General features: G+C 40.1%; 1 protein-coding gene across 1 annotated transcript in view; it reads left to right on the forward strand.

Moving 5' to 3' along the window:
• The window catches only part of kcnq5b (potassium voltage-gated channel, KQT-like subfamily, member 5b), a 106498-nt gene that overhangs the window by 81492 nt on the left and 9813 nt on the right, over nt 1-15193 (forward strand). Inside the window, 5 exon segments of the mRNA XM_058766519.1 lie at nt 47-157; nt 2399-2494; nt 5516-5610; nt 6497-6523; nt 8735-8955. Of these exon segments, the coding sequence (XP_058622502.1) occupies nt 47-157; nt 2399-2494; nt 5516-5610; nt 6497-6523; nt 8735-8955 (550 nt within the window).

A 15193-nucleotide genomic window follows, 5' to 3' on the forward strand; every position in this document is an offset into this window, starting at 1 on the left:
ATTGACCCTCTTGTGTTTTTTTCTTGTATTTATTTATTTTTATTAGATCACCCTCACTACTATAGGTTATGGAGATAAGACTCCTAAAACCTGGACTGGACGAATGCTATCTGCTGGCTTTGCCCTGCTTGGGATCTCCTTCTTCACTCTGCCTGCGGTAAACCCTTCTCATACCTTGTTTCCTTACACTACCTACAGTATTAATCCAGTGTTTGTTTATCTTGTCACTTCTCCAGATACACCAATAAAGAAAATAATTTGCATAACTGAGACAGTCGCTAATGTTCTTCTTGGTTTTCAGCCTTCTGTACACAATGAAATCTTATTATTGGCTGATAAATTTTCCTAAAGCAGAATTTTATTTGGTGTCTTTGTGAAATGGAAAGGCAGTTTGGCTGATTAACCTGTCAGAGCAACAAGGTTTGCAGCCAAATTTACAAATCATCCTAAATGAGTTGATGGAAATGGTGGAAATGGATGTTCTAATTTCGAATGAAACAGCTCACCCCTTTGGACTTCCACTTTTTTATCATGAAATGACAAACGTCGAGGGAGCTGAGTTTGACCAGGCATGTTAGTTCAATTAAAGCTACAACTTCCTGCCTGCAAGCTTCATGGTACTTATTGTTTCCAGAGCATTTGGTGGTTTTGTACTATTCATAATAATAGCCAAACAACATTCAAACTGCATGAGTTAGCTTAATATTTCAAGTTACAGGCAATTGACATGGTTGTACAGTACAAACTCAAAATCTTGGAATTTACTAGTATATATTAATAACAAAAATTGATTTAACTGATCAACTGATTAACGTCTTAAATGGTAACTTCTTAAGTACTTCTTAAATTGCAGTAACAAGACAAACTTTGTAAGAATTTAGTGTGACATAATATGTTAATACACACATTGTATGTTAATGTGAACATAAAATATAATACTGTTGCTTGTTGATAGTGGAAAGTGCTGTTGTCCAATTCTAGACTGGTAACACTTTACAATAACAGTACATGAATTATCATGTACTAATACCTTAATTAATAATTACTTGACTATGAACTAATGGAAGAGTTAAGACATAACTATTTTATTTAAATATTTTAAGTTTTGTCATGAATAGTTAGTTCTTCATTAGTTCTTGATTAATACATGTCTTAACTCTTCATTAGTTCTTGATTAATACATGTCTTAACTCTTCATTAGTTCTTGATTAATACATGTCTTAACTCTTCATTAGTTCTTGATTAATACATGTCTTAACTCTTCATTAGTTCTTGATTAATACATGTCTTAACTCTTCATTAGTTCTTGATTAATACATGTCTTAACTCTTCATTAGTTCTTGATTAATACATGTCTTAACTCTTCATTAGTTCTTGATTAATACATGTCTTAACTCTTCATTAGTTCTTGATTAATACATGTCTTAACTCTTCATTAGTTCTTGATTAATACATGTCTTAACTCTTCATTAGTTCATAGTCAAGTAATTATTAATTAAGGTATTAGTACATGATAATTCATGTACTGTTATTGTAAAGTGTTACCTCTAGACTATAGCATTACAGGGGCGTGGGAAGTGGGGGTGCTGAGGGTGCTGCAGCACCCCCTGTTTTTTTCTGTGGGAAACTGTTTAATTGTTGGGAATATAAAAAGTGCAAATAGCCATGTTGTTGGTAGAGGCTTACACTAACTCCACCCACAAACGTATGATTGGGATAGTGAAATTTGCAAAAGACAGTTGTCAATTGTCTGATTCAGTGGCGCAGATGGTAAAGCGCGTGCTACTGTAATTTTGACACAATCGACCGGGGTTCGAATCTGCCCTTTGGCGAACTTTTTTTCTCTCTTTTTAAATTTCAAATCACATCACATCAGAAGAGCATTTATTTTTAATAAAAATGAAGGAAATAATAAAAATTTGAACAAAGCATCGGGAAGGGTTACACCCGAGGTGTAGGGAGAGCTTTTGTCCCAATAAGGTGGCATCCATTTAATAATTTGAAATAAAATTAAGAAATTATACTCAATAAGTTGCATACTATTTTATAATGTATTACAATGCAGAGGTGCAGATAATTGCCACTATTTGCAATAAGTAATGTTTTCTCTAATAATGTTTTTCGCCACAATTAATCATACCCTTTTATTCAATATTTACAATAAGTAATTAGCAGGATCCTGCTATTTTAACAGAATAAACAGAATCTAAAGCTATTTGCACTGTGTAAATAGCATATCACTAAAGAATACCGCTATCTTCACTTAGTGTAAATAGCCTCTATCGCGACACGCAATAGACTTTGAAATAGCCTCTAGCCCCACAGCACCCCCAACATAAAACATCTTCCCGCGCCCCTGTAGCATTAGTGACATGGTTCTACTTTACTTGCATTGCAGGGTATTTTGGGTTCCGGCTTTGCCCTGAAGGTTCAAGAACAGCACAGACAGAAGCACTTTGAGAAGAGAAGGCACCCTGCTGCCTGCCTCATACAGGTCAGACACCAGAGTCATTACATCTGCCCTCACATTTGGGGATATTACACAATCCTGTACAATAGAATTTGGTTTATAGTGTCATTTTTATGACAGAGATTTTTATGTTAAATGTCATGCCTCTGAGTAGAGTACTAATGGTCTCATATATTTTTTATAACTTAACATGAATTCATGAGTTGTCAATGTATCATGTCATGACTTGTCTTGGAGGGCACATCTTTAAAAGTTATCAATTACACATGTTTTATACATATTCAGCTCATCTAAATCAGATATTTGGTGTTTTTGGTGGTTTGTAAAAAAGTGGAAGTGCAGAGGTCATGTGGCTGCATTTGGATGGAGAAGGAACTGAACGGTAGGAGGAAGGTTAACATTTTGAAGGGGCAATAGTGGCCCAAAAGAAGAGCAAGAACACAAGACAAACGTCTGATTTCAGTGCATTATTATGATATAAAGACAGTAAACCAATCCATAACATAACCATCAACTCTATGCTAACACTGATTTTAATTTGGAAAATTGCATCTGCTTAATGAATACATTATTGTAGGAGGGCAGCAGTGGAATCACTCAAAACAGGATGAGATAAAGTTGTTTTTAATTATGAATGCATCATTGTGCGTTGGATGAGTTAGGTTAAACGTAAATATTGCAAGAAATCCACTGTCATTCACTGATGTTTGTGACATAGCTGCAGGTGGAAAATTTATAAACAATTTTGCAATGTGCCATTTTCATGAATCTTTCTTCTAGAGCATGTTTGATTTAGTTTACCCCAAAGTGTTAATTAATACATTAACTAACATGCAGGAACTAACATGTAATTAAGGTGGTATTCATGCGGTAATTCATATGACTCATGTCATAGTTAAGTTAGTTCTTCATTAGTTCTTGATTAATACATGTCTTAACTCTTAGTAATTAGTTCATAGTCAAGTAATTATTAATTAAGGTATTAGTACATGATAATTCATGTACTGTTATTGTAAAGTGTTACCTCTAGACTATAGCATTACAGGGGCGTGGGAAGTGGGGGTGCTGAGGGTGCTGCAGCACCCCCTGTTTTTTTCTGTGGGAAACTGTTTAATTGTTGGGAATATAAAAAGTGCAAATAGCCATGTTGTTGGTAGAGGCTTACACTAACTCCACCCACAAACGTATGATTGGGATAGTGAAATTTGCAAAAGACAGTTGTCAATTGTCTGATTCAGTGGCGCAGATGGTAAAGCGCGTGCTACTGTAATTTTGACACAATCGACCGGGGTTCGAATCTGCCCTTTGGCGAACTTTTTTTCTCTCTTTTTAAATTTCAAATCACATCACATCAGAAGAGGATTTATTTTTTAATAAAAATGAAGGAAATAATAAAAAATTTGAACAAAGCATCGGGAAGGGTTACACCCGAGGTGTAGGGAGAGCTTTTGTCCCAATAAGGTGGCATCCATTTAATAATTTGAAATAAAATTAAGAAATTATACTCAATAAGTTGCATACTATTTTATAATGTATTACAATGCAGAGGTGCAGATAATTGCCACTATTTGCAATAAGTAATGTTTTTCTCTAATAATGTTTTTCGCCACAATTAATCATACCCTTTTATTCAATATTTACAATAAGTAATTAGCAGGATCCTGCTATTTTAACAGAATAAACAGAATCTAAAGCTATTTGCACTGTGTAAATAGCATATCACTAAAGAATACCGCTATCTTCACTTAGTGTAAATAGCCTCTATCGCGACACGCAATAGACTTTGAAATAGCCTCTAGCCCCACAGCACCCCCAACATAAAACATCTTCCGCGCCCTGTAGCATTAGTGACATGGTTCTACTTTACTTGCATTGCAGGGTATTTTGGGTTCGGCTTTGCCCTGAAGGTTCAAGAACAGCACAGACAGAAGCACTTTGAGAAGAGAAGGCACCCTGCTGCCTGCCTCATACAGGTCAGACACCAGAGTCATTACATCTGCCCTCACATTTGGGGATATTACACAATCCTGTACAATAGAATTTGGTTTATAGTGTCATTTTTATGACAGAGATTTTTATGTTAAATGTCATGCCTCTGAGTAGAGTACTAATGGTCTCATATATTTTTTTTATAACTGTTATTTGTGTCTGAATGCACCACAACGGTCTTTTGTTGCCTGATAAATCTTTTATGAAATGGCTGAGACTGCAGATAGTCTTACCTAACAGACAAATATGGTTCACTTCACAGCAAAGAGACTTTATTTACTTGGACATGCTGGTTTTAATATAGACAGATTTGGTTTTGATACCAGCAATTAAGAGTTTGTTGCAAAATGCATTGGGTGATTGTCCTCATAAAACATGTAAACCTTTGTGTTACGCCTATGGAGAGTCCCTGTAAATCACATATGCAAGAATGTGTGTGCGTGTGTGTACCTGGTATTCCCTACATTATGAGGCCCAAATGTCCCCACAAGTATAGTAATACTAGTAAATTTTGATCTTGAGGGAACCTTTTTTTTTTTTTTGGTCCCCATGAGGAAAACAGCTTATAAATCATATAGAATGAAGTGTTTTGAAAATCTAAAATAGCAGAAAGTTTAGGTTTAGGTGTAGGTTTAGGGTTAGGGTAAGGGGATAGAAAATACAGTTTTTACAGTAGAAAAACCATTACGCCTATGGAATGTCCCCATAATGATAGAAATAAAAGTGAGTGTGTGTGTACGAGTGCGCTTTATATTTCTGCTTACAATGTTTTACTCTTCCTAACCCTGAATAAGGCTGCGTGGCGATATTACTCCACCGATGGTAGTCGTCCTTACCTTGAGGCCACTTGGCGTCACTATGAGTCTACAGTCCCTGTCCTGAGGCATGTATGGGTGCCTGCTCTGACCGAAAAAAAACCTGTGTAGTTTTTTTACTAATCTGCTTTTTTTTCCTTTTTGTTTTTTTTCCCCTTCTCTCTCTCTTCCATGGGCTTGTTCTTCTTCTTCTTCTTCCTTTGTCCCTTGTTCTTTTGGTTTTATATATTTTTGCATGTAGTGTGTGTGGCGTAGCTATGCGGCTGATGAGAACTCGGTTTCCGTTGCTACCTGGAAACCTCATTTGAAGGCGTTACATACCTGCAGTCCTACAAAGTAGGTACAAACCCCTGGCAGCATTTCCTGTCTGTTCCCTCGCTTCATTCATTATATTTCCACAGAGGAAAACTTTCCTCTTTCCCTCTATTTGTTTGATTCCCCCGTGTAACATAATTGTGCCTGCCTCCCACACGTTCCATTCTTCTTTTCATGTCCTCTTCATTACAACATTCAAAAAAAGTACATTGTCCATTTCGGATTTTTCTGATATGTTCATAGTCATCAACAAAAATCATTATAAACCAGGATCCATTGTTACGGACAATAGCAGGTCTAATGTAGGGCTAGCTGTCCATGAAATCACCTGATTGCAGTCTTTCCCTCAAAGTGAAAGGGAAAAAACGATGCGAATGGACAGTAATGTTTCTCTCCATTTCGCATTTATGCCCACATTCTGTTATAATGGCCCAATTATAGATGAAGTGCATGAACAGTCCTCCGTCTTGGTAAATAGCATTAGCAGCAGTCAAATTGTCTAACTGATTAAGAAAAAGACTTCAGCGCCTTTAGCTTGTCATTCATATACGCACTTATATCACATAGGACCATGAAATGTAAATAGACCTGCTAAAAAGCATTACTCAGAGAATAAACTAGTCATTTAGTAGGGCTTCAAATATGGCACATTTGTATGCTTGAGCTTTTTAATGTCATGCAATATACTGCATGTTTTGATATGCATGTATATGCTAATGGTTGCATTTATCCATGCATTATGTTTTGAACTGCCTGTTGCTTTTGTTGCATTAGTATGCATGAAGTGTTTTATGATAAACTGGATCCAGTGAAATAAACTCTTGTGATATGTAGTTCATTGTCAGCTGAAGATTCACTGAAAAACAAAACTCACTTTTATGTATTTCTCTTTCTACACCACCCAAAGGAAGGATCAAGGAGAGTCATCTACAAGGTTTGTATTGTTTCATATCTTATATACTGTATACTATAAATAATTAACAACTGAGACAGAATTTGAAACATTGCTGTTGTTATGCTTGTGTTAAACCTCATTTGACTATGGAAGCCTGTTTCTTCCTTGGAATAAAAAGGTAATTGCGACTTTGTCTCACAATGTTACTTTCTATCCTAAAACAAGGCTTTATTTATTGTAATTCCAACTATATTTCTAATATTTGTGAGTTCATATCTTTTAACTGTGACTTAAAATCTCAAAATGTTAAATCACATTTTGCAATTTGACTTAATAATATATAATATATTCCATGTAACTGTTGTGACTTTATATCTTACAGTGCGATTTGCAATTTGATTTTATTCAGTTAGCTTTCACTTATGGCTTTGTTTCTTGCATTTGCAACTTTATATATCACGACGATGTGATTTTATCACAATTGAGACTTTATTTCTTATTTGAAGCTTCATCTCACGCTTCCTTTTTTACGGAGGAGGAAACAGGCTTCTATGTTTGATCAGTAGCTCGGCTAACACAAAATCGTCTTCCCTCTGATGTCTGGGACTGTTTACGGCCATCTGTTATGAAGTGCACTCTAATTTTCATCAGTCATGTATACGTTAAACAGATGTAATGGAATAGCAAATAATTGAGATTTATTCATGTTTTCATGTTTTGTCACTTACCAGACAAATGTGATTATTGGGGGCCTTGACTTCAATTAGAGAGAGAAATAATGAGAAAAGTCAAGTCAGACTGTTTGAATGACTGCATTACACCGCAGCTACTAATGTCCAGATAACAGGAAGAGGATAGTGGTTTTATTTGCATAATTACTAAGATAGAACTGCAGATTGAGCCGTAACAGTATGAACAAAATCATTTCCACGTCATTATGAATTTATTAAGTGCAGAACAAATAAATTAAATTCGTCTATTTGTCTGTAACAATTGTCTGAGAGTGAACATTTCAAAGAGGTGTTTGGATATGGTGCTTCTGTGGGTTCTGACCAGTTGTTTGTGTGAAACGACCATCCATCCACTCATTTATGATGCAGTACTCATCAATGACCAAGAGGCAATGATACCATAATTAGTATGGTTGCTAATGTGACATTATTGAGCAGAAGTGGATGACTCACTGCAGTGCTGCATTTTTGAGTGGCCGCTGCTCTTTTCTCTGACTCATGTTCAGCTGTCCTATTGTTTTCTCTAAAATAGAGAGGACTGCATTGTATTTTCTCTTAAACTTAATACAGATAATGATTTCTCATGAGTGTTCTATAGAACACTCATCTGTTTGCACTGGTGCAAGCTGTTATTAAATCTGACCCAAAAGTGTGGTCACATTTACAATTTTTTGTTCGAAATCCAGTCATTTTAATAGAAATCTTCACACAGATTTCGCATTGAGTTTAAGTTGGTCACGCAATTTCATCGGATTGACCAACAGAAAGGTGTTTGGTTTGAAAGTGACCTTAATGTGAGCATTATTGACAATAGACAATTCACATTTTTGCCTGCAAAATTTCACACAAGTTTCGCCATATATGAGATTTGACTTAAACTTGACCTTTAATAAAGACTTGATCTGGACTCTGCGTCAGTGAACTGTGAACATCTCTAAATTCATACGTGACTAAATAATATTCATTGTTAGAGATTTTAATAACTGAAATTAGCAAAGATGATCTACAATGTTGACCATGCCATGTTAATAGCCATGCATGAAAAATACATTTCATTACTCACATTTCATACAATAAGAGAGCAATTAAACTCACTCTGAATAATATACTTGTAATCAAGTGAAAATACTTTCTTTCAAGCCACATTGAAGCAAATCAATTAAGATGGATGATAGATAGAGATTTCATGGAAAATTATAGTTACTTCTGAAGGATTTTTATCCCTCTTTTCTTGATGCTCCTCTAGAGTCTTTCATCTTACATTAGATTTTGTCTTGGAATATTATACCTGAAGGGCTCTTTCATAATGGTTGTTTAGAGTGTTTGTTTGACTGCACTTCTAATACTATGGGGGGCTAAGCAAGCAATGCAGAACTAATAAAAAATGACTTGGCCTCTGCACTTTTTGTACTTCATGCTGCTCTTTGATGGTCATTGCCATGGCTCATGGCTCATGGCAGGAAGGAAAGTGCTGTTATTTCTTCCACTTTCTTATTCTCTCTCTTTTTTCCCTTCTCAGTCAGAAACTGAGTTTTAAGGACCGGGTAAGAATGGCAAGCCCACGTGGACAGAGCATTAAAAGCAGGCAGACATCTGTTACAGACAGACGTTCGCCTGGAGCTGAGATCAGCACTGATGGGTCGAGTCCTGCCAAGGTCCAGAAGAGTTGGAGTTTTAATGACCGCACCCGATTCAGACCCTCCCTCCGTCTCAAGAGCCAATCACGCTCCACCCCTGAAGGTGAACAACACTCTGATTGGAGAATTACTTTGAACCGCTGTGTAATTTAATTGCACTGAAATGAGAAGTTAGCTCAATACTTTTTATTCTACACTGACTATGTAGTGAAGATATATAATTAAATTCATAATGAATTAAGACATAATGAAATTCAAAATCTGAACATAACCTGGGAAATCTTTTTTTTTCCTCCAAATAAATAGCCTTGTGACTGCTCCAATTTAAATAAACAAAAACAAAAAAACTCAGAATTTCAGCAGATTACCAATATAATTACGGCCAGCCATGGAGAGCTAATGATGATTGTCTTGATTATAATAATTATGATTATAATTATCATAATTTTTGGTTGTTATTAAAATAATAGTTTGTCCATCTGATTGGGATCATTGTGAGTCCATATTTTCCTGATTGTGTCCCAAAGGCCATTGACTAAACTAGGATCCATTTCTTTCATTCCTTTTTCCCTTTTTCTATCTTTCCTTTTTTTTTTCTTTGTTTATAGCAGATTATCAGTGTGTAAGCATACCATGTGGTGATATGATTAGAATTGGGATTAATGAATTTCTGTTAATTGAACCATAGCAGGAGGGCAGCAGAGGACTTCAAATGTGATATTGTTTTTACACAAAAGTTCAGTAATAAAAGAAGTCAATGTGGAGTTGAATTTGAGACACAATATTGGCAGTTACTTTGTCTGTGCTTCACCAATGTAAACACTTACAAATGAAAGCAAAGCAGAATCAACTGTTCTATGGTATGATTTAGATGTAATCTGAAGTCTTTATCCTGTGGGAAAGACAGTAGATATCATATAGGCTACATTATAAAATGGTTAATGAAAAATTATTACCCAACTTTAAGTGTCTTAATCTGCCTCTGTGTCTAAGACGTGAATCACTTTCATGAAACAAGCAGGAGACCCACAACGAAAGGCTACAAGTATTTACATGTACAGTCTAATATGAATGAGAATCCCCTTCTCTGATTCAGAAGTTTCATTTCTGCTTCATGATCATATATGAATCAAACAAACATGCACGTAACACAGTAACAAAATTGAACAAGGTTTATGTGTAAATATAACCATCATTCAGTTCCTTTTGTGCCTGTCTTTGTACAGTATGTATGAGTAATCTTACTGGCACCATACGTCATATCGCCATCTGCAGGTGGGATGTCTTCTCCCACTCAGACACACAGGTCAATTTATTCACCAAAAGAGTACTCCATGACTACAAAAAATATTGTTTTTGTTTTTATTAAATTCTAATTGTATAATAATAATGATAATATTTTTCATATTTTATTTATATTTTCAGCCACTATTTATTTATTTGTTTATTTATTTTGTTTCAAAGGAATATTAAACCCAAAAATAAACCTTTTCTGAAAATCTACTCACCCTCAGTTCATGAACAAGATGAGTTTGTTTTTCATGGGAACAGATTTAGAGACATTTAGCATTGCTTTACTTGCTCACCAATGGATCCTCTGCAGTGAATGGGTGCCGTCGGATTGAGAGTCCAAACAGCTGATAAAAACATCACAAGTAATCCACACAACTCAGTTTATCAGTTAAAGTGAAAAGCTGTGTGTTTGTAAGAAACAAATCCATCATTATTACATTTGAACTTTAAACCGATGCTTCTGACTAAAATACCAGTCCATAATCCATAATAATTCTTTCTCCAGTGAAAAAGTCATTGAAAATCAAAGAATCAGGAGAGAAATATGCACAGGTCAAGCACTGTTTACAAGCTAAAACAGGCCAAAACAGTTCTAAACGAATATGTGGTTGGATTTTGATGTGAGGACAACAGGGGATGGACATTTGGTGAGCAAGTGATGTAATGCCTAATTTCTCCAAATCTGTTTAGAAGAAACAAATTCATCTACATCTTGGATGGCCTGAGGGTGAGTAAAATTTCAGCACATTTTCATTTTTGAGTGACCTATTCCTTTATTATTGTATTATTTCAGTTAGCAAACATGTTTTAATCTCTGGATTATGTGTTTAAAGAGTGTTGCATCACTGGATTTTGGCATCTAGTGAGTGTGGTAACTTATGGGAATCTTATAAATAATTGAACTTTTCAAGAAGTAGCATAACTCTACAGTCAAGAATCCTTTTGCCTCAAAGCACTAACTGAAAACCTTCTGATTTTTAGCCAGAAGCGTATATTCCTTCCTCACTGATGCCCTATGGCTGTAAATATCTTCCTCTTTCACTAGACTGATCGATTGCAGCCTCTCTAGTCAGGTTGTGAGAATCCTTGAAGTAGCATAGGGCACGATTAATCCTGTGCATCCAGCACACCACTTCCTTTTCCACGGTCTCTGCTTTACATCATAGCTGTAGCCATAGATAACCTTTTATAAAGTAGCTGCAGAAATGCACTTCAGTCTACATTCACCTCTTTTTTACACAGAAAATGTGAACTATTGCCAATTTAGATGGTTGTTTAAAGTAGTACTTCCAGTTGTAAAATTCACAGAAATGTAATGTGACATGCTAGCTCAGAAAAACAGGCATAAATATATATTTTAAGAAGAGAGATTTTGTGAAGATGTGTACTTTATTTTTGTAACAAAGTTCGGAAGAAGGAAGGAAGAAGTCGGAGTCGGCGTAACTGAGGCTCGGGAAAATTTATTACGTGTTCACAAAAATAAATGTTGTGCACTCCGGCACTTTCAAATCATATAAGTTCACAGCACTTTGGTGAGTCTCTGCTCAGTCATGGTCCTTTCCCTCCCGAGTCCTCAGTCTGGTCCCTCTCTGCCACCGTCTGTCCTACGGTGGCTTTTGAATCTCTCCACGCCAATCACTAGAACGAGACACAGGTGAATGTCATCTTGTACTTGACCCACTTACTCACCGCTCGTTCTCCAGTCTCTCTCTCCCGCTGCAGATCCTGCTAACCACGCCCCCCTCGCCACATACCCCCACCGCCCGACTCAGGCCGGGAAGCCCTCCGGCCTGCAGAGGAAGTCCGCTACAGCCATCTGAGCCCCCGGCCTGTGGATCACCTTGAACTTAAAGGGCTGGAGGGCCAGATACCAACGGGTGATCCGCGCATTGGTATCTTTCATGCGGTGGAGCCACTGCAGGGGTGCGTGGTCCGAACAGAGAGTGAACTCCCGTCCCAGGAGATAATAGCGGAGGGTGAGAACAGCCCACCGGATCGCTAAACACTCCTTCTCAATGGTGCTGTACATCGTCTCTCTCTTAGAGAGCTTGCGACTGATGTACAGCACCGGCCGTTCTTCACCCTCTACCTCCTGGGCCAGGACGGCCCCAAGCCCCCTGTCCGACGCATCTGTCTGCAGCAAGAAGGGGAGAGAAAAGTCAGGAGAGTGCAGAAGCGGCCCGCCACACAGAGCAGCCTTTACCTGGGTGAAAGCCTGCTGGCACAGCTCCGTCCACTGGACCGGATCTGGCGCTCCTTTTAGTGAGGTCAGTCAGCGGGCTGGTGAGGTCCGAATAATTAGGTACAAACCTTCTGTAATATCCCGCCAGCCCCAGGAACTGCCTCACCTCCTTTTTGGTCTTGGGTCTCGGGCAGGTCGCAACCGCTGCGGTCTTATTAATTTGGGGACGCACCTGCCCGTGGCCCAAGTGGAAGCCCAGATACCTGACCTCCACACGCCCAACCGCACACTTCTTCGGGTTAGCCGTCAGTCCGGCCCCCCTCAGCGCACTCAGTACGGCTCGCAAATGCCCCATATGCCGCTGCCAGTCGTTACTATAGATGATAATGTCATCCAGATATGCAGCGGCATATGCTGCATGCGCCGCAGAATTTTATCCATGAGGCGCTGAAGCGTGGCGGCGCCCGAATAACCCGAACGGAAGCGTAACGAATTGGTGTAATCCGAACGGCGTTGTGAAGGCTGTCTTTTCTTTGAATAAAGGTGATAAGGGGATCTGCCAATATCCTTTAGTTAAATCCAGTGTCGAATAAAATCGAGCTGTACCTAGCCGATCAAGCAGTTCGTCGATTCGCGGCATTGGATATGCGTCGAACTTCGACACAGCATTCACCTTGCGATAGTCCACACAGAACCGTACAGAGCCGTCCGTTTTAGGTACCAAAACTATCGGGCTTGCCCAATCGCTGTGGGACTCCTCTATTACTCCCATCTCTAGCATTGCCTCTAATTCTGCCTGAACTACCTTTTTTTTGTGTTCCGGTAAACGATATGGCCGGCTGCGAACCACCACCCCCGGCTCGGTCTCTATGTGGTGCTGTATGAGGTTGGTTCGCCCCGGCAGGGCCGAGAACACATCCGCAAACGCGGCTTGTAGCTTAGCTACATCAGTGAGCTGCGAGGGCGAGAGGTGGTCACCGCCAGGGGCCAGAGCTAGAGATTGTGGCTTGGTGCTTACCTCTGGCCCAAGATCCTCCTCTCCGCTCACTGCCGTCGCTAGCAACACTGACTCCGCCTCACTCCATTTTTTGAGGAGGTTGAGGTGATAAATCTGGTGTGCTCCGTTCCTGTCGGTACGAATTACCTCATAATTAAGATCCCCAATTCGCCGTGTGACCTCAAAGGGTCCTTGCCACTTGGCGAGTAATTTAGAGCTAGACGTAGGAAGCAATACAAGTACTTTTTCTCCCGGTGCAAATTTACGTAGCCTGGTCCCCTGGTTGTACAGCCGGCTTTGCCGGTCCTGGGCCTGTAACAAATTCTCCCTGGACAGCCGCCCCAAAGTGTGGAGTTTTGTTCGCAGGTCCAGCACATATTGAATTTCACTTCGGCTATCAGAAGGCCCGTCCTCCCAAGTTTCTTTCAGGACGTCCAGCACCCCGCGGGGCTGACGCCCATAAAGAAGCTCGAAGGGGGAAAACCCCGTGGAGGCTTGCGGGACCTCCCGCACGGCGAACAAGAGGGGTTCCAGCCACCTGTCCCAATTTTTGGCGTCTTCATGGACGAACTTCCGAATCATGGTTTTTAATGTGCGGTTAAATCGTTCCACCAGTCCGTCCGTTTGTGGGTGATAGACGCTGGTGCGAATCGATTTACTGCCCAACAATTCGTACAGTTCGCGTAACGTACGTGACATAAACGCCGTGCCTTGATCAGTGAGAATCTCTTTCGGGATTCCCACTCGGGAGATTAAAGAAAACAGTGCGTTCGCCACACTTTTCGCTGAAATGTTGCGAAGCGCCACTGCTTCAGGGTATCGGGTTGCATAGTCCACCAAAACTAATGCAAAGCGATGCCCGCGTGCTGATCGTTCCAATGGCCCGATGAGGTCCATACCAATTCTCTCGAAGGGGACCTGCATTAGAGGAAGAGGGCGCAAAGGCGCTTTTGGGGAGGCCGGTGGATTCACCAACTGACATTCACGACAAGCCGCGCACCACCTGCGCACATTCTCGTGAATGCCCGGCCAAAAAAACCGGGCCATGAGACGATTTAGTGTTGCTGCCTGCCCTAAATGACCCGCCATCGGATTACAATGAGCCGCCTGGAATAGCATTTCCCGGCGGCTTTTAGGTACTAACAACTGGGTTGTAACCTGCTTTGACTGAGTGTCTTGTGTCACTCGGTACAACCGATCCTTTAAAACAGCAAAATAGGGATAGGAGAGTGGGCGGGCAGGTTGGAGCTGCTGACCGTCGATGGTCTGGACTCGTTCAAATGCCCATTTTAGGGACTCATCCTGGGACTGTTCCAGGGGAAAATCATCGCGTTCAGAGAGGATTAGCCTCTCATTCGCGCTCCGTTCCCCCGGCTCAGTATCCCGCAGCCCCGGCTCAGCCTCTCCCACCTGCGCGTCCACTCCATTCTCCAGCTTCCTCTCTCCACAAGAGACATCCGCACCTAAACATCCCAATACTTGACTAAAAGCTGGCCAATTTGTCCCCAAAATCAGCGGATGTCGGAGGTGCGGGTTAACTGCCACCTCCACACTATGCTTTTGTCCCGAAATTGAATGAGTGCGGACATTAGAGGGTACTTCACCACATCCCTGCACGCACCGAACCGAAACCACGCGGCTTTTATCCAATGCCTCGAGCGAACCAGACTTTGGTGGATCGAGGTCTGGTTACAACCGAATCCACCAAAGCGAGGTAAGTACCCCCCTTAATACTCACAGGTATTTGGTACAGGCCAGCTTGATCGGGGGCAGCCTGTGGGCTGTCCGGGACCCGGATCAGTGCCCCCACCTCCATCACTGGGCACCGGTCCATGAAGTGCCCTGGGTCCCCGCACCGCCAACAGGCCG

The sequence above is a fragment of the Onychostoma macrolepis genome, chromosome 01, assembly GCF_012432095.1.
Source record: "Onychostoma macrolepis isolate SWU-2019 chromosome 01, ASM1243209v1, whole genome shotgun sequence".
NCBI classification, from domain to species: Eukaryota; Metazoa; Chordata; class Actinopteri; order Cypriniformes; family Cyprinidae; genus Onychostoma; species Onychostoma macrolepis.